The 20,775-nt window shown below is 42.4% G+C and overlaps 1 protein-coding gene across 1 annotated transcript; it reads left to right on the top strand.

The window, feature by feature from the left end:
- The first annotated feature begins 1,846 nt into the window (after positions 1–1,846).
- On the top strand, positions 1,847–11,579 carry LOC110502146 (uncharacterized). The gene is made up of 10 exons (XM_036959592.2): positions 1,847–2,169; positions 2,907–3,224; positions 3,384–3,644; positions 3,790–4,092; positions 4,304–4,624; positions 4,863–4,970; positions 6,889–6,963; positions 7,167–7,241; positions 7,324–7,355; positions 7,435–11,579. The coding sequence occupies exons 1-10, from the start codon at positions 2,082–2,084 to the stop codon at positions 7,477–7,479; spliced, it is 1,626 nt and encodes a 541-aa protein (XP_036815487.2). The 5' UTR covers positions 1,847–2,081; the 3' UTR covers positions 7,480–11,579.
- Positions 11,580–20,775: the final 9,196 nt, after the last annotated feature.

The following is a 20,775-nucleotide window of genomic DNA, read 5'->3' as shown; positions in this document are numbered from 1 at the left end:
TCCACAACATCACCGCTGGCCAGAACCACCTGTTCACACCCCCATCACCAACATCCACAACATCACCGCTGTCCAGAACCACCTGTTCACACCCCCATCACCAACATCCACAACATCACCGCTGGCCAGAACCACCTGTTCACACCCCCATCACCAACATCCACAACATCACCGCTGTCCAGAACCACCTGTTCACACCCCCATCACCAACATCCACAACATCCCCGCTGGCCAGAACCACCTGTTCACACCCCCATCACCAACATCCACAACATCACCGCTGCCCAGAACCACCTGTTCACACCCCCATCACCAACATCCACAACATCACCGCTGGCCAGAACCACCTGTTCACACCCCCATCACCAACATCCACAACATCACCGCTGTCCAGAACCACCTGTTCACACCCCCATCACCAACATCCACAACATCACCGCTGGCCAGAACCACCTGTTCACACCCCCATCACCAACATCCACAACATCACCGCTGTCCAGAACCACCTGTTCACACCCCCATCACCAACATCCACAACATCACCGCTGGCCAGAACCACCTGTTCACACCCCCATCACCAACATCCACAACATCACCGCTGTCCAGAACCACCTGTTTACACCCCCATCACCAACATCCACAACATCACCGCTGGCCAGAACCACCTGTTCACACCCCCATCACCAACATCCACAACATCACCGCTGTCCAGAACCACCTGTTCACACCCCCATCACCAACATCCACAACATCACCGCTGGCCAGAACCACCTGTTCACACCCCCATCACCAACATCCACAACATCACCGCTGTCCAGAACCACCTGTTCACACCCCCATCACCAACATCCACAACATCACCGCTGGCCAGAACCACCTGTTCACACCCCCATCACCAACATCCACAACATCACCGCTGTCCAGAACCACCTGTTCACACCCCCATCACCAACATCCACAACATCACCGCTGGCCAGAACCACCTGTTCACACCCCCATCACCAACATCCACAACATCACCGCTGCCCAGATCCACCTGTTCACACCCCCATCACCAACATCCACAACATCACCGCTGTCCAGAACCACCTGTTCACACCCCCATCACCAACATCCACAACATCACCGCTGGCCAGAACCACCTGTTCACACCCCCATCACCAACATCCACAACATCACCGCTGCCCAGATCCACCTGTTCACACCCCCATCACCAACATCCACAACATCACCGCTGTCCAGAACCACCTGTTCACACCCCCATCACCAACATCCACAATATCACGCCCACACACTTTTAACATTTAGATAACAAAGCATTTGACCTTTCCATTGTGTTAACGATGGAGGATTGGTTCACTTCCAGTTTTAAAGTATATGTTTTTTCAAGATGATTGAGGAGAAAAGTATCGTCCAACCCATCTTGTATCTCACTGCACCCTCATATGTCTCGTCTTGGATTATGCAGACAGACGTGTTAGAAGTACATTTACATTGTAATACTTCTGACAGACAACTTTCTAACTCCGTCCATAACTTTTGGACTTTATAGCATTCCCAGAAGGCAGGGATTGTTGAGTCATTGTTAGTTAAACACTTATGACATGACTCTGTCGATGTGCTGTAGAATTTATGAATGGTGTCTCTTGCGTAAGTAATTCAATACATTAGTTTATAATGGATTAAGCGTACATTTTCGGGTAACTGTCATTTTGTTAGTTACGTTCCAACATTCCCTTGGCAACAACGTCTCAGCTTATTTCAGCATCCAGTAATGGGGAAGGTATTAGTAATAGAGAATGATAAAAGGACTTTTGTAAGATACTGGCCATGATGTAACAAGTTCAGTGTTCTGTTTTCCAGCTTCTGTTCTAGCCCTTAACCCCAGTCCGACATACAGTATAGGGTCATGAAGTATCCTCAGATGTGCAGTCAGTTTATTTTGCATTACATAATCTGTAGTTTTATTTGAACTTCCTCTTTTCTTCAGTCATTTCCTGTAGAAACTTAACAGGGCCCTCAGTAATGATGTGAGTTTGCTACTGAGCAGAGAGGGGAACAGAACAGGCAGTTACAGTAACATGAGGGAGAACAGAGGCTCTATGAGTGTGAGGTTGTTGTGGATCCTGGTGTGGATATCAGCATACGGTCAAGGATTCTCAGCTGAAGGTGAGTAACGGGTTTCTGGTTGAATTATCAAGATAATTTTTGAGTGTAAAATAAAAAGACATCTCCATTTAAAGTTTGGCATACAAGTACAATGATAAAGCTGGGTTCTGCTGTAGCCTTTAATAGAGAAAGGTGAATTATATTATATAGATTTGGAGAAAGAGGGGGGGGGGGGGGTCTGCTGTAGCCTTTAATAGAGAAAGGTGAATTATATTATATAGATTTGGAGAAAGAGGGGAGGGGGGGGGGGGGTCTGCTGTAGCCTTTAATAGAGAAAGGTGAATTATATTATATAGATTTGGAGAAAGAGGAGGGGGGGGGGCGGGGGGGGGGTCTGCTGTAGCCTTTAATAGAGAAAGGTGAATTATATTATATAGATTTGGAGAAAGAGGGGGGGGGGGGGGCGGGGGGGGGGGGGTCTGCTGTAGACTTTAATAGAGAAAGGTGAATTATATTATATAGATTTGGAGAAAGAGGAGGGGGGGGGGCGGGGGGGGGGTCTGCTGTAGACTTTAATAGAGAAAGGTGAATTATATTATATAGATTTGGAGAAAGAGGGGGGGGGGTGTAGTAGACTTTAATAGAGAAAGGTGAATTATATTATATAGATTTGGAGAAAGAGGAGGAGGGGGGGGGGGGGGGTGTAGTAGCCTTTAATAGAGTAAGGTGAATTATCTTATATAGATTTTTTTGTTGCTTTTTATTGCATCATTTTGACACATTTCTACTCTCCACAGTATTGTCAAAGAACATATTTTTCCTTGCCGGGTCCAGAGGAAGAGTCACTGTCCCAGTTTCCCCCGTGGGTCCACAAGGGACAGAGCACCGATTCCAATGGATATGGACCTCACATGACGGCAGACACTCAAACACCACAATAGCCAATATAATTTCATCCACTTGGGAATCTGTATCGAACACATTGGGTTTTTCAAAAGGCAGTGGATATGGTCTTTCCATGGGGACAAACTTTGAAAATGCTGGAGAGTTTGTGTTCATGCAAACCAAACCAGTTTCAGTTATTGTGACGAGGTTTCAGGTGTTTGCTTTCAAAGGTATTGTGTTTCAATATGTTTATTGTCACTTTTTCAAAATCAGAATTGGAGTCAAACACAAGCATGTTCCTTTTGTGTTTGATATCACTAAAAACACGTACTGGATATGCCAACAAGGATGTTTGATTTGTAAATGTTAACCAATTATTTTGTTTGCAGTTACACCCTTTGAATGGCCTTCATTTCGTCTGGGTTCTGATGTGAGTTTTAGTTGTGAGCTGTCCAGCCTACCAGAAGGAACCACACTTCAGTGGGAAAGAGAAGGAGATCCCACTTCTAACACCACGTTGTTTTACAACAACACTGTCCACATGGTCATCCATAGTGTTGATCAGAGCAGTAATGGGAGATGCAACTGCACTCTCAAACAGAATGGAACATTGTTGTATGAAATTTATAATACCTTGAATGTTGAGACAAGTAAGTTAGCTAGATTCATGGATATTATCAGTAATATATTAATGAATTAACAGTAACTGCAGGTTCACTCATCATGAGTAGATTAACTTGATTGTTGTAGATATTCTTCGTCATAGTGTTTTCCCACAATGTTTATTTTTTCCAGGCACATTCAACATGCCAGTAACTTTGTTCAGAGAGAGCAGCAACAGCAGTGAGGTGGAGATGATGTGCAGGTCTTCATTCTCGTACAGAAAAGCCTCCTGGACCAAGGGCTCATCTCCAGCGGAAGCACCTGCGACTCTGACATCAGATGATAGACTAGAAATTGACCGGTTCTCATCTCCCACTTTCAAACAAAAAGATTTTCCCCTGAGACTTTCACCAGTGGAATTTGAGGATGGAGGAGTGTTCAGATGTAATTTTAATAACAAACTCATGTCTTATGTTCAACTCACAACCATTCAAGGTAACTTTACTTTTGGCTTTTAACAGCGTTCAATGAGAGAACAAACACTCTCTGCTCAAGTAACCTAATGTTGGTTCTCTGATTGTCAACCACAAATTGACATGTTTCATTAGCCAGATGTATACTAGGCCTACATTATTATTGTTATTATTACGGTATACTGTTCTCTCAGAGGGGAAAGTTCAGTTCTGTTTTCTGTTCTCTGGCCCAGTCTCTGCATCTAGAGGCCCCCCTGGTGGCCAGTCGGTGGTGCTGAAGTGTGAAGTGTCGGAGGTGAACGGTGACCCTGTGACCCTGGCCTGGCTGAGGATGGAGGGGAGGACGGGGCTAGTGGTCAAAAAGGACATCCTTACAGAGAGTCAACCCAACTGGACACTCAGTGTGACCCTGCCCAGCCTCCAAAGGGACCAGCTGGACTGGCAGTGTGCGGTGTTCAGAGAGGACATGCTCAGAGCGAGTGTTCCCCTCAGACTCCGTGGTGCTGGTGGAAGATCTGGGATACCAGGCCTAGTGTTACCATCGCCTCTGAAAGGTTACTAACGACCATAGTTGATTATAGTAGGTCACAGTAGATCACATTCTCTGAATGAGTAGATTCAGTGAGACATCATGATCATAAGCAATATAAAACCAATAACCCAATCAATGTCTCCAAAATGCAGTTTGCCCCCCACTATACTGTGATGCCTTTGGAGTCATAGCAAAAGTCATAGTAAGTCCTCAGCTGTCTCATTTTTGGCATGTTCTCTTTCATACTCGGTTTCCAACAGACGACACCTTGCAGATTTCGATCATTGTGGCCTGTACAGCGTTGGTTGTTGCCGGGATACTGATTGGTGCTCTGGTGTTCCACCTGAAGAGGAAGAAGACAGACCCAGGTAAAGACTGATAATGACTATAACTACATTAACAGGGCAGACTCTACTCCTGATAATGACTACAGTAACAGGACTGACTCTACTCCTGATAATGACTATAACTACAGTAACAGGGCTGACTCTACTCCCGATAATGACTATAACTACAGTAACAGGACTGACTCTACTCCTGATAATGACTATAACTACAGTAACAGGACTGACTCTACTCCTGATAATGACTATAACTACAGTAACAGGGCTGATTCTACTCCCGATAATGACTATAACTTCAGTAACAGGTCTGACTCTACTCCTGATAAGGACTATAACTTCAGTAACAGGGCTGATTCTACTCCTAATAATGACTATAACTACAGTAACAGGGCTGACTCTACTCTTGATAATGACTATAACTACAGTAACAGGGCTGACTCTACTCCTGTAATGACTACAGTAACAGGACTGACTGTACTCCTGATAATGACTATAACTACAGTAACAGGACTGACTCTACTCCTGATAATGACTGTAACTACAGTAACAGGGCTGAATCTCCTCCTGGTAATGACTATAACTACAGTAACAGGTCTGACTCTACTCCTGATAATGACTATAACTACAGTAACAGGGCTGTTTCTACTCCTGATAACTACAGTAACATGGCTGACTCTACTCCTGATAATGACTATAACTACAGTAACAGGGCTGACTCTACTCCTGATAATGACTATAACTACAGTAACAGGGCTGTTTCTACTCCTGATAATGACTATAACTACAGTAACAGGGCTGACTCTACTCCCGAAAATGACTATAACTACAGTAACAGGGCTGACTCTACTCCTGATAATGACTATAACTACAGTAACAGGGCTGACTCTACTCCTGATAATGACTATAACTACAGTAACAGGGCTGACTTTACTCCTGATAATGACTATAACTACAGTAACAGGGCTGACTCTACTCCTGATAATGACTATAACTACAGTAACAGGGCTGACTCTACTCCTGATAATGACTATAACTACAGTAACAGGGCTGTCTCTACTCCTGATAATGACTATAACTACAGTAACAGGGCTGACTCTACTCCTGATAATGACTATAACTACAGTAACAGGGCTGTTTCTACTCCTGATAATGACTATAACTACAGTAACAGGGCTGACTCTACTCCTGATAATGACTATAACTACCGTAACAGGGCTGTATCTACTCCTGATAATGACTATAACTACAGTAACAGGGCTGACTCTACTCCTGATAATGACTATAACTACAGTAACAGGGCTGTCTCTACTCCTGATAATGACTATAACTACAGTAACAGGGCTGACTCTACTCCTGATAATGACTATAACTACAGTAACAGGGCTGACTCTACTCCTGATAATGACTATAACTACAGTAACAGGGATGACTCTACTCCTGATAATGACTATAACCACAGTAACAGGGATGACGCTACTCCTGATAATGACTATAACTACAGTAACAGGTCTGACTCTACTCCTGATAAGGACTATAACATCAGTAACAGGGCTGACTCTACTCCTGATAATGACTATAACTACAGTAACAGGGCTGACTCTACTCCTGATAATGACTATAACCACAGTAACAGGGATGACTCTACTCCTGATAATGACTATAACCACAGTAACAGGGCTGACTCTACTCCTGATAATGACTATAACTACAGTAACAGGGCTGACTCTACTCCTGATAATGACTATAACTACAGTAACAGGGCTGACTCTACTCCTGATAATGACTATAACCACAGTAACAGGGATGACTCTACTCCTGATAATGACTATAACTACAGTAACAGGGATGACTCTACTCCAGACCAAACTTGTCGGGTTGCTACATCTTAGGTTTTTGCCAAAAATTGTGTACAAATATTTTTCTATTATCTCTTTTTTCAAAGCTGTGACATCCCTACCACTTACCCAGAAGAATGACCCAGTCTATGGTAACATCACTGATCCACTAGCACACCAAGGTATCTCTTTCTTGACTTTGGGAGTGATGTGATGTACAATACATAAGATATATAGATATATTGTATAACAGAGGTATGAGAGAGAGGCCTAAGGGTAGAGAAAGGAGGAGGTTTTGAGATCATAGAATTACATATAAGAACTCTTAATAGGATCTCTGTGGTTGAGATAACTGATTAACATTTAGGCGTTTTGTATGTTTCAGAGCTCCAGGGGGGGCAAGATGGCAATGAGGAAGTTCATTACTCCGAACTTGCTTTGGGTGAACCCAGGCTTGGTGGTGAGTAGTGGGTTTGGAAATGTACAATGGTTCCTAGAATGTAAATTGAAGCGTAACAATTAGCATTTCTTGTCTTTTTCAGATCCCAACAGAGTCACATCAGGGTCAAATCACGTACGAATAGCACTTTATTCAAATTATTATTTAGCTGTTTAGTATGTTATTTGTGATTAACTCATATTATTTTCCATAGGTACAGGAAGGGGGTGCTGTGATCTATTCGACGCTCAACATATAAAAACACCTGTCTTTCAGCAGGATAAAACTCCTGTGTTAAAATGCAGGGATTCTTTCTGTTTATTTCTTAGTTTGTTCATTAGACTATTGTGTAGTTTTGTACCTGAGTTTGTCACAATGTAAAGGAAGGCTGTGCTTATTTCCATCCTGCTCACATGCCCACAGCTGGCAGCACACAAGTCATTATCAAATCGGAAAGCAGCTGCACAAGACTAATCGTAATGCCCGTAGTAAACTTTGTTTCACTTATGAAGGAACATCGATGAATTACACAATGTTCAGGGGACAATATGTTAAAATTCAAATAGCTTTAAATGTAAATGACTTAAAAACCTCAAACCAACTATAAATTGTAGAAGTTCATACATACAGTTGAAGTCGGACGTTTACATACACTTAGGTTGGAGTCATTAAAACTCGTTTTTCAACCACTCCACAAATTTCTTGTAAAACAACTATAGTTTTGGCAAGTCGGTTAGAACATCTACTTTGTGTGTGAAACAAGTCATTTTTCCAACAATTGTTAACAGATAGATTATTTCACTTATAATTCAAGGTATCACAATTCCAGTGGGTCAGAAGTTTACAAACACTAAGTTGACTGTGCCTTTAAACAGCTTGGAAAATTCCAGAAAATGATGTCATGGCTTTAGAAGCTTCTGATAGGCTAATTGATATAATTTGAGTCAATTGTGTACCTGTGGATGTATTTCAAGGCCTAACTTCAAACGAACTGCCTATTTGCTTGAAATCATGGGAAAATCTAAAGAAATCAGCCAAGACCTCAGAAAAATATTGTAGAAGTCCACAAGTCTAGTTCATCCTTGGGAGCAATTTCCAAATGCCTGAAGGTACCACGTTCGCCTGTACAAACAATAGTACGCAAGTATAAACACCATGGGACCACGCAGCTGTCATACCGCTCAGGAAGGAGACGCGTTCTGTCTCCAAGAGATGAACGTACTTTGGTGCGAAAAGTGCAAATAAATCCCAGAACAACAGCAATGGACCTTGTGGAGATGGAGGAAACAGATACAAAAGTATCTATATCCACAGTAAGACGATTCTTATATTGACATAACCTGAAAGGCTGCTCAGCAAGGAAGAAGCCACTGCTCCAAAACCGCCATAAAAAAAGCCAGACCACAGTTTGCAACTGCACATGGGGACAAAGATTGTACTTTTTGGAGAAATGTCCTCTGGTCTGATGGAACAAAAATATAACTGTTTGGCCATAATGACCATCGTTATGTTTGGAGGAAAAAGGAGGATGCTTGCAAACCGAAGAACACCATCCCAACTGTGAAGCACGGGGGTGGCAGCATCATGTTGTGGGGGTGCTTTGCTGCAGGAGGGATTGGTGCACTTCACAAAATAGATGGCAACAAGAGGAAGGGAAATTATGTGGATATATTGAAGCAACATCTCAAGACATCAGGAAGTTAAAGCTTGGTTGCAAGTGGGTCTTCCAAATGGACAATGACTCCAAGCATACTTCCAAATCAAAATGGCTTAAGGTCAAGGTATTGGAGTGGCCTTCACAGAGCCCTGACCTCAATCCTATAGAATATTTGTGGACAGAACTGAAAAAGCATGTGCGAGCAAGTAGGCCTACAAACCTGACTCAGTTACTCCAGCTCTGTCAGGAGGAATGGGCCAAAATTCACCCAACTTATTGTGGTGAAGCCTGTGGAAGGCTACCCGAAACTTTTGACCCAAATTAAACAATTTAAAGGCAATGCTACTAAATACTAATTGAGTGTATGTAAACTTCTGACCCACTGGGAATGTGATGAAAGAAATAAAAGCTGAAATAAATAATTATCTCTGCTATTATTCTGACATTTCACATTCTTAAAATAAAGTGGTGATCCTAACTGACCTAAGACAGGGATTCTTTACTAGGATTAAATGTCAGGAATTGTGAAAAACTGAGTTTAGATGTATTTGGCTAAGGTGTATGTAAACTTCTGACTTCAACTGTAAATATTGAAAGCATTTTAATGAGAACTAAAAGGTGTGCAACATGAAAATATTGTCTCATTTACATTGTGTAATTTATTGACGGTCCCTAATGTGACTCAGCCATTGGCTATCCAAAGTCAAACCAATTTTGCCATGGTTGAACACCAGCCAGCTGTGTACACACACAAGAGACAACACACACACGTTTTAGAGTTCATTTCATGGAATTCTACACATTTTGCCATGTTGTGTAGAGAAAATGTTGCAGATGTAAAGCAAGTTGGCTTCAATTCTACACATTTTGCCATGTGGCGGAGAGAAGATTTCGCAATTTATAACTCATTTTGTGCAATAATACTCATTTTGGCATGGGGTGGAGAAGAGCTGTTTTACAGCTAATTTCCTGCAATTCTAAACATCCTGCTATAGGGTGGAGAGAAATGTTTTTAATATGATATGAGTGAGACTTGGGGCTAGTGCTGAGCGATTGGGGTTTTAGGCTGGGTTTCTGCACAGCACTTTGAGATATCAGCTGATGTACGAAGGGCTATATAAATACATTTGATTTGATTTGAACAGAAATTTCAGTTATCTTTTGGTTTTTGAAAAACATTGGTTCAATTATTTGAATTCCATTTCGTTCATTTTTTTTTCTGTGAGCTCAATGCGCACATTGCACAGCTTTTCAAGAGATAAATCGGATCCAGCCTGAACTGTGCGATGTAGTAGGGAGTTTCCATCAGGCCAATTGTCTGCATAGTTTAGCGCATAAAACGTGGCAATTAACTACAATGACCGCAATCCATTGAGAATCTACTTGTCCTGTCTCTGTTTCTTGTAATGTATGCTTGCCACGGAAGAGGCAGAATGCAGGATAGTGAGGGGATATAGAGAGCAGGTGTTGTTCACAAGATATTTCTACCTGAAAATAGTCCAAGTCCAATAGTCCAAGTCCAAGTGATTGACAGTTGGTGTTCAGCAGTCATAAAAGTATGCCTTATTTAATTTGAAGAACTACTAAAATAGTGATTTTGTCAGACAGCATAGGCAGCAGCTCTATAGTGATGATTTGGAATGAAATAATGAAGTCATCAAATGAAACAAATGTTATATACACAACTGAAATATTGTATTAAAGTAAAGGCTTGTAAAAAATGAAATAAGTGATAGGCAGTAATGGGCAGTCACTGCCACCATGGGACTTGTGCTGTTTGTTTTATTCTGTGTTCAACACAAATAATCGAAACCGAAATGGAAAACCATGATTATTATTTTTATTATCAAACTGAAAACAAACCGACCTCAAAAAGCACCAATCTTCAGCACGAATAAGAGACAGATGGTTATTCGACCATGATAACACGTTTAGATAGCAGGATGCTAAACTAATTTAGCAATCTAAAAAAAAATCTAGCTGACATGAGCTATATTGACGGACTATCGTGACTGATATAACAAGAGAAAAACTGCTGATGCACAACCACAGTTCCAAATTACACCGCGTGTATTCTATTATTAAAACGTGCAATATAGTTCATTGAGACCCCGACTGCTTTCCTGAGGAAACTGATCAGAGGGACTTCAAATGTGGGCTGTGGGACACCAGTTGCCAAGCAGTGCTCTAGTAGAATTCGCTGGTTGCACACTATTGAGAAACAGAACCGTCTTTCGAGAACTACGTAAATTTGACAACAGCTGATAAATCCACTTAAAGTGACATGTACCAAATTGAACAAATAGCTGGAATAAAGTTTGCGCATGAAATGACGGATTCTCAGTATCGATGTAGTATGTTGATATTTATTGCTTAGGGCATTCGTTTTTACCGAAATATAGCGTTCTAAATAGTCTGTGGTATGATTAATACACAGTATTTTGTTTTAGTAAGTAGTATGCAAGACAGATTTCGGACATGACCATAGTAGAGTGATATCCATACTAAGACACCCATGTATAGACAGCAGGTGGCGAAATTGAGGAATTTCCAATAGCTGTAACTGAAATCATTTTGGATTGCTGTAGATATCGCATCATTGGGAGCAAACGACAGTAATGTTTTTGTATTTTATAGATGTATATTTTGTATGGAAAGTAACCTTTAGATTGGTATTTTGAAATAAATACGATCCTTGTAAACGGAATTCAAGTCATTGTATAGGTGAGTGCAGTTGCATATGTTACCAGGAGAAGGCAATGTTGGAAAGACAATGTTTTGCAAGAATACAGTACATGAGGTTTTATTTTTTTAAATGTAACTTTAATTTGAGAGAGGAATAGTGCATTTCTTTCAACCTTCTTCCCTTTTCTTTTGCTATCTCTAATACCGTTAGGGATTGCAGTGTAAAGTTAGCAATTCAATGCATTTCTCTCTCCCTCTAAATGCAATGAATAGTCTGCATATAGAAGGAATGTTTTTATACACAGACAGGTGCTGAGGCTAGCAGCACAATCCCTCCTTTTTTGTGCAGAGGTGTGTGTGTGTGTTCATGCATGGTTGTGTGTACACAAACACACACACACACACACACACACACACACACACACACACACACACACACACACACACACACACACACACACACACACACACACACTCTCGCTTCTGTGCTTCTGTGTGGCTCTGCGTGTCTTGCGTTAGCATGTGGGAGCTATTGAAAGGATTCAAGGTCTCCTGAAATGGAGTATTTTATACTTGACTCAGAAAGAAGGAATGGGAAACAAAACCTTGTTTCGATTCTCACTGATACGTAACAATGGTGTCGTGAAGAAAGTGACAGCCACAGGTGTTGAGAGGAGAATGAATCAAGGTGAAGACCTATTCTGCCTCTCACCGTGCATGGCTCCTTTCTCTACAATCCTCTTAGCTGCAATAGGACTATAGTGTAGCATCCATGGTCTCAGGCTGGAGCTTTTTCTGTAGCTGTCTGGGTTAATACAACACATAATAAGCAGTCATCTTTTGACAATAATATTATGTATTGTTGAAGGAATTGCTGGCCTCTATTAGTGACATTTTTTATTTCTAAAAGCCATTATACAGCCATTATACATTTATTTTCCCTTTATTTGGTATGAATACTATCCTCCAATAGGGGGCAAGCCTGTACAGTTTAAAGCTTTTACCATTTTCTGTGCAGTGTCTTTGCTTCTCTGTGATCGCCTCACTCACATGGATGTATATCTACACAGAAACACATGCTAACACACACACACATACAGACCTATACATCTGAACATGCACATACAACAAAAATACACACACACACACACCACAATATATTCTATTCTGTAGGAGAACATGCGGAGGAAGGCATATCTATCTCTTGTTACCAGCGCGTTGTGTCCTCTATTTAAGGCACACACAGCAGCAGTCAGGAAGCTGAGTAGGGTTATCTAGAGCCAGTAGCTTGGTTGACCATCAGTGACCATCACACTACTGAATTACACTAAATGGCCATGGCAACACTCAATGACCATGACAACACTACTTAGTGACCATTAGACCAATGAGTGACCATCCTATAGCACTGAGTGACCCTCCTGCACCACTGAGTGACCCTCCTGTACCACTGAGTGACCCTCCTGTACCACTGAGTGACCCTCCTGCACCACTGACTGACCCTCCTGCACCACTGAGTGACCCTCCTGTACCACTGAGTGACCCTCCTGTACCACTGAGTGACCCTCCTGTACCACTGAGTGACCCTCCTATACCACTGAGTGACCCTCCTGTACCACTGAGTGACCCTCCTGTACCACTGAGTGACCCTCCTGCATCACTGAGTGACCGTCCTGTACCACTGAGTGACCGTTCTGTACCACTGAGTGACCCTCCTGTACCACTGAGTGACCCTCCTGTACCACTGAGGGACCCTCCTGTACCACTGAGTGACCCTCCTGTACCACTGAGAGACCCTCCTGTACCACTGAGTGACCCTCCTGTACCACTGAGAGACCCTCCTGCACCACTGAGTGACCGCATTTGTGACCCTCCTGCACCACTGAGTGACCGTCCTGTACCACTGAGTGACCGTCCTGCACCACTGAGTCTTTCAGTGTGGACGGAAAGAGACCTTCCAGGAACAGTGTCCCTCCAACCAACTGTCATCCTGGAAATGAGGGAGAGAGTGAGTGTGAGTGAACAAGTTGTCCCAGGCACAGAGCAAGAGACCTCCTCCCCTGCCAACCTCCAAGTCATTTAGCTCTGCATGCTGTCTGGAGTGGAGGTGTGGGGACCAAATTCAGCGATGTGTGTCTGAGCGCTTAAGAAGAAAGGAACTTCATGTTTTACTAGAATCACTCGGAACCACTCAGGCAGTCGCCCAAACGGCAGCCCATTCCCTATGTAGTGCACTACATAACCACTCAGGCAGTCGCCCAAACGGCAGCCCATTCCCTATGTAGTGCACTATATAACCACTCAGGCAGTCGCCCAAACGGCAGCCCATTCCCTATGTAGTGCACTACATAACCACTCAGGCAGTCGCCCAAACGGCAGCCTATTCCCTATGTAGTGCACTACATAACCACTCAGGCAGTCGCCCAAATGGCAGCCTATTCCCTATGTAGTGCACTATATAACCACTCAGGGTGCCACCCAAACGGCAGCCTATTCCCTATGTAGTGCACTATATAGGGAACAGGGTTCCATTTGATACAGGAACAGTGATATTGTTGTAAAAGGACTGGGCTTCATCTCTTGTCTCTTATCTCTTGTCTGCATCTTGCTAATTGCTCCACTGGGATGACTGCCTCTGTGTTATGATGTACTGTGTAGTATGACATCTGTGGGCCAGATAGACTGAGTCTATACATGGATTACTCATTGCAGTGGGACACAGAGCCTCATGCAGTAAAATGAGTTGTATTCCTGAAGACGACAGTAAAATGTGACGTGGGACACAGAGCATTGTGTTATAAGTGTGAGAGTTGTATTCTGAAGACGACAGTAAAATGTGACGTGGGACACAGAGCATTGTGTTATAAGCGTGAGAGTTGTATTCTGAAGACGACAGTAAAATGTGACGTGGGACAGAGAGCATTGTGATATAAGCGTGAGAGTTGTATTCTGAAGACGACAGTAAAATGTGACGTGGGACACAGAGCATTGTGTTATAAGTGTGAGAGTTGTATTCTGAAGACGACAGTAAAATGTGACGTGGGACACAGAGCATTGTGATATAAGCGTGAGAGTTGTATTCCTGAAGACGACAGTAAAATGTGACGTGGGACAGAGAGCATTGTGATATAAGTGTGAGAGTTGTATTCTGAAGACGACAGTAAAATGTGACGTGGGACACAGAGCATTGTGATATAAGTGTGAGAGTTGTATTCTGAAGACGACAGTAAAATGTGACGTGGGACACAGAGCATTGTGATATAAGCGTGAGAGTTGTATTCTGAAGACGACAGTAAAATGTGACGTGGGACACAGAGCATTGTGTTATAAGTGTGAGAGTTGTATTCCTGAAGACGACAGTAAAATGTGTTGTATTCCTGAAGACGACAGTAAAATGAGTTGTATTCCTGAAGACGACAGTAAAATGAGTTGTATTCCTGAAGACGACAGTAAAATGTGTTGTATTCCTGAAGACGACAGTAAAATGTGTTGTATTCCTGAAGACGACAGTAAAATGAGTTGTATTCCTGAAGACGACAGTAAAATGAGTTGTATTCCTGAAGACGACAGTAAAATGAGTTGTATTCCTGAAGACGACAGTAACATGTGACGTGGGACAGAGAGCATTGTGATATAAGTGTGAGAGTTGTATTCCTGAAGACGACAGTAAAATGTGATGTGGGACAGAGAGCATTGTGATATAAGTGTGAGAGTTGTATTCTGAAGACGACAGTAAAATGTGACGTGGGACACAGAGCATTGTGTTATAAGTGTGAGAGTTGTATTCCTGAAGACGACAGTAAAATGAGTTGTATTCCTGAAGACGACAGTAAAATGAGTTGTATTCCTGAAGACGACAGTAAAATGAGTTGTATTCCTGAAGACGACAGTAACATGTGACGTGGGACACAGAGCATTGTGTTATAAGTGTGAGAGTTGTATTCTGAAGACGACAGTAAAATGTGACGTGGGACACAGAGCATTGTGTTATAAGTGTGAGAGTTGTATTCCTGAAGACGACAGTAAAATGTGATGTGGGACACAGAGCATTGTGTTATGAGTGTGAGAGTTGTATTCTGAAGACGACAGTAAAATGTGACGTGGGACACAGAGCATTGTGTTATGAGTGTGAGAGTTGTATTCTGAAGACGACAGTAAAATGTGACGTGGGACACAGAGCATTGTGTTATAAGTGTGAGAGTTGTATTCTGAAGACGACAGTAAAATGTGACGTGGGACAGAGAGCATTGTGATATAAGTGTGAGAGTTGTATTCTGAAGACGACAGTAAAATGTGACGTGGGACACAGAGCATTGTGTTATAAGTGTGAGAGTTGTATTCCTGAAGACGACAGTAAAATGAGTTGTATTCCTGAAGACGACAGTAAAATGAGTTGTATTCCTGAAGACGACAGTAAAATGTGTTGTATTCCTGAAGACGACAGTAAAATGAGTTGTATTCCTGAAGACGACAGTAAAATGAGTTGTATTCCTGAAGACGACAGTAAAATGTGTTGTATTCCTGAAGACGACAGTAAAATGTGTTGTATTCCTGAAGACGACAGTAAAATGTGTTGTATTCCTGAAGACGACAGTAAAATGAGTTGTAGTCCTGAAGACGACAGTAAAATGAGTTGTATTCCTGAAGACGACAGTAAAATGAGTTGTATTCCTGAAGACGACAGTAAAATGAGTTGTATTCCTGAAGACGACAGTAAAATGTGTTGTATTCCTGAAGACGACAGTAAAATGAGTTGTATTCCTGAAGACGACAGTAAAATGAGTTGTATTCCTGAAGACGACAGTAAAATGAGTTGTATTCCTGAAGACGACAGTAAAATGTGTTGTATTCCTGAAGACGACAGTAAAATGAGTTGTAGTCCTGAAGACGACAGTAAAATGAGTTGTATTCCTGAAGACGACAGTAACATGTGACGTGGGACACAGAGCATTGTGTTATAAGTGTGAGAGTTGTATTCTGAAGACGACAGTAAAATGTGATGTGGGACACAGAGCATTGTGTTATGAGTGTGAGAGTTGTATTCTGAAGACGACAGTAAAATGTGACGTGGGACACAGAGCATTGTGTTATAAGTGTGAGAGTTGTATTCTGAAGACGACAGTAAAATGTGACGTGGGACACAGAGCATTGTGATATAAGTGTGAGAGTTGTATTCCTGAAGACGACAGTAAAATGTGACGTGGGACACAGAGCATTGTGTTATAAGTGTGAGAGTTGTATTCTGAAGACGACAGTAAAATGTGACGTGGGACACAGAGCATTGTGTTATAAGTGTGAGAGTTGTATTCTGAAGACGACAGTAAAATGTGACGTGGGACACAGAGCATTGTGTTATGAGTGTGAGAGTTGTATTCCTGAAGACGACAGTAAAATGTGACGTGGGACACAGAGCATTGTGTTATAAGTGTGAGAGTTGTATTCTGAAGACGACAGTAACATGTGACGTGGGACACAGAGCATTGTGTTATAAGTGTGAGAGTTGTATTCTGAAGACGACAGTAAAATGTGACGTGGGACACAGAGCATTGTGTTATAAGTGTGAGAGTTGTATTCCTGAAGACGACAGTAAAATGTGACGTGGGACACAGAGCATTGTGATATAAGCGTGAGAGTTGTATTCTGAAGACGACAGTAAAATGTGACGTGGGACACAGAGCATTGTGATATAAGCGTGAGAGTTGTATTCCTGAAGACGACAGTAAAATGCTGCAGTGCACTATTGACAGGAAATCCATCCTACTGTGGAAACATAGGATTTGTCCCAAATGACACCCTATTACCTATATAGTGCACTCCTTTTGACCAGGGTCAACACTAGTGCACTACGTAGGAAAGATGGTGCTATGGTAGGATGCAGTTGCAGTACAACCCCAGTACAGTATGATGATCATTACTCCCACATCCTCCCTGTGTTTCATCGTCATTAATAACCATCAATAGACAGTATGATGATGTCTGGTCTGGGAGTATAGCGCATCGAGTCTGTGAACTAGGAAGTGACTGGGTCGATGTCCATGCTGGGGCACAACAGACTGCAGTGAGTGTTAAAACCATGGTCCCGCTGTCAGTCTAGTGTTCTCTCCTTAGACGTGCCTCTGTCATTCTCTCTGTCTCCTTCTCAATCTATCTTCATCAGGCTCCTGAGTGGCGCAGCGGTTTAAGTCACTGCATCTCAGTGCTAGAGGAGTCACTACACACCCTGGTTCGGTCCCGGGCTATTGCTCCAGTGCACAATTGGTCCAGCGTTGTCCGGGTTAGGGGAGGGTTTGGCCGGGGTAGGCCGTCATTGTAAAATAAGAATGTGTTATTAACTGACTTGACTAGTTAAATAAAGGTGAAATAAAATTTAAAAAACAGGCAGATAGAAGGGTTTCAATTGATCTGGGTCTCTGCAGTGTTGCCATTGAATCGGAAAGGATCTTATCAATACAATTTGTGTTTCTCCAGTCAATCAGTTTCCACTTGTCTTGTTCTAAAGCATTACGTAACCTAGCTACAGTACACTGACTGCTCTCACTATTTAACCTAGCTACAGTGCACTGACTGCTCTCACTATGTAACCTAGCTACAGTACACTGACTGCTCTCACTATATAACCTATCTACAGTACACTGACTGCTCTCACTATGTAACCTAGATACAGTACACTGACTGTTCTCACTATGTAACCTAGCTACAGTACACTGACTGCTCTCACTATATAACCTAGCTACAGTAAACTGACTGCTCTCACTATGTAACCTAGCTACAGTACACTGACTGCTCTCACTATGTAACCTAGATACAGTACACTGACTGTTCTCACTATGTAACCTAGCTACAGTACACTGACTGCTCTCACTATGTAACCTAGCTACAGTACATTGACTGCTCTCACTATATAACCTAGCTACAGTACATTGACTGCTCTCACTATATAACCTATCTACAGTACACTGACTGCTCTCACTATATAACCTAGCTACAGTACATTGACTGCTCTCACTATATAACCTAGCTACAGTACATTGACTGCTCTCACTATATAACCTAGCTACAGTACACTGACTGCTCTCACTATATAACCTAGCTACAGTACACTGACTGCTCTCACTATATAACCTAGCTACAGTACATTGACTGCTCTCACTATATAACCTAGCTACAGTACACTGACTGCTCTCACTATATAACCTAGCTACAGTACATTGACTGCTCTTGTTAGTGTTCAAAAACTGGAGAGTTGAGACCAAATCACGGACGCTGGACAGAGTGGATTTCAGTTGTAACAAAAGACAGTTTTAATGAGTCAGAGATATCTTGTCCCGCAGTTTTACGTGCACGGACCTAGTTCACATAACTCGGCAAGGAGCCAGGTGAAAAAGAGAGCCTATACAACGGTTACATTCATTTTTATACATAGAATAAAGTAGGTGGAGTCTTGTCGTTTCGGTCTTCTTGACTGGTCGGAGGGTTGGAGGCGGGCCTTGCTCTAGCCAGAGCAGAAGCCCCATTGGTGCACAGCAGAGCCTTATCCTGAGCATCCGACCAATAGAGGGGGTCAGTCTTGTGGCTGGGTGTATGTGTTCTTACGACGGAATGTCTTTGTTTATATGAGCTATGTGTATGAATACTTATATAACACTCTCACTGTATAACCTAGCTACAGTACACTGACTGCTCTCACTATATAACCTAGCTACAGCACACTGACTGCTCTCACTATGTAACCTAGTTACAGTACACTGACGCTCTCACTATGTAACCTAGCTACAGTACACTGACTGCTCTCACTATGTAACCTAGCTACAGTACACTGACTGCTCTCACTATGTAACCTAGCTACAGTACACTGACTGCTCTCACTATATAACCTAGCTACAGTACACTGACCGTTCTCACTATATAACCTATCTACAGTACACTGACTGTTCTCACTATATAACCTATCTACAGTACACTGACTGCTCTCACTATATAACCTAGCTACAGTACACTGACTGCTCTCACTATGTAACCTAGCTACAGTACACTGACTGCTCTCACTATATAACCTAGCTACAGTACACTGACTGCTCTCACTATGTAACCTAGCTACAGTACACTGACTGCTCTCACTATATGACCTAGCTACAGTACACTGACTGCTCTCACTATATAACCTAGCTACAGTACACTGACTGCTCTCACTATGTAACCTAGCTACAGTACACTGACTGCTCTCACTATATGACCTAGCTACAGTACACTGACTGCTCTCACTATATAACCTAGCTACAGTACACTGACTGCTCTCACTATATGACCTAGCTACAGTACACTGACTGCTCTCACTATATAACCTAGCTACAGTACACTGACTGCTCTCACTATGTAACCTAGCTACAGTACACTGACTGCTCTCACTATATGACCTAGCTACAGTACACTGACTGCTCTCACTATATAACCTAGCTACAGTACACTGACTGTTCTCACTATATAACCTAGCTACAGCACACTGACTGCTCTCACTATATAACCTAGCTAGAGTACACTGACTGCTCTCACTATATAACCTAGCTACAGTACACTGACTGCTCTCACTATGTAACCTAGCTACAGTACACTGACTGCTCTCACTATGTAACCTAGCTACAGTACACTGACTGCTCTCACTATATAACCTAGCTACAGTACACTGACCCTTCTCACTATATAACCTATCTACAGTACACTGACTGTTCTCACTATATAACCTATCTACAGTACACTGACTGCTCTCACTATGTAACCTAGCTACAGTACACTGACTGCTCTCACTATGTAACCTAGCTACAGTACACTGACTGCTCTCACTATATAACCTAGCTACAGTACACTGACTGCTCTCACTATGTAACCTAGCTACAGTACACTGACTGCTCTCACTATATAACCTAGCTACAGTACACTGACTGCTCTCACTATGTAACCTAGCTACAGTACACTGACTGCTCTCACTATATGACCTAGCTACAGTACACTGACTGCTCTCACTATATAACCTAGCTACAGTACACTGACTGCTCTCACTATGTAACCTAGCTACAGTACACTGACTGCTCTCACTATATGACCTAGCTACAGTACACTGACTGCTCTCACTATATAACCTAGCTACAGTACACTGACTCTGCTTTGCACCTTTCCTTCGCTGTTCAGCTTCAACATTACTTCTGATCACTCATGATC

Source organism: Oncorhynchus mykiss, chromosome 22 (genome assembly GCF_057628025.1).
Source record: "Oncorhynchus mykiss isolate SJ-2025 chromosome 22, ASM5762802v1, whole genome shotgun sequence".
NCBI classification, from domain to species: Eukaryota; Metazoa; Chordata; class Actinopteri; order Salmoniformes; family Salmonidae; genus Oncorhynchus; species Oncorhynchus mykiss.
This window is presented reverse-complemented; position numbering and strand designations above follow the sequence as displayed.

What these genes read in the sequence shown, in the direction of transcription:
- LOC110502146 (XM_036959592.2), top strand. Translation starts at nt 2,082, where the DNA reads ATGAGGGAGAACAGAGGCTCTATGAGTGTGAGGTTGTTGTGGATCCTG. An exon ending in GAGGAAGAAGACAGACCCAG is followed by an intron (nt 4,971 to 6,888) that starts GTAAAGACTGAT and finishes CTTTTTTCAAAG; the next exon opens with CTGTGACATCCCTACCACTT. An exon ending in TGATCCACTAGCACACCAAG is followed by an intron (nt 6,964 to 7,166) that starts GTATCTCTTTCT and finishes TGTATGTTTCAG; the next exon opens with AGCTCCAGGGGGGGCAAGAT.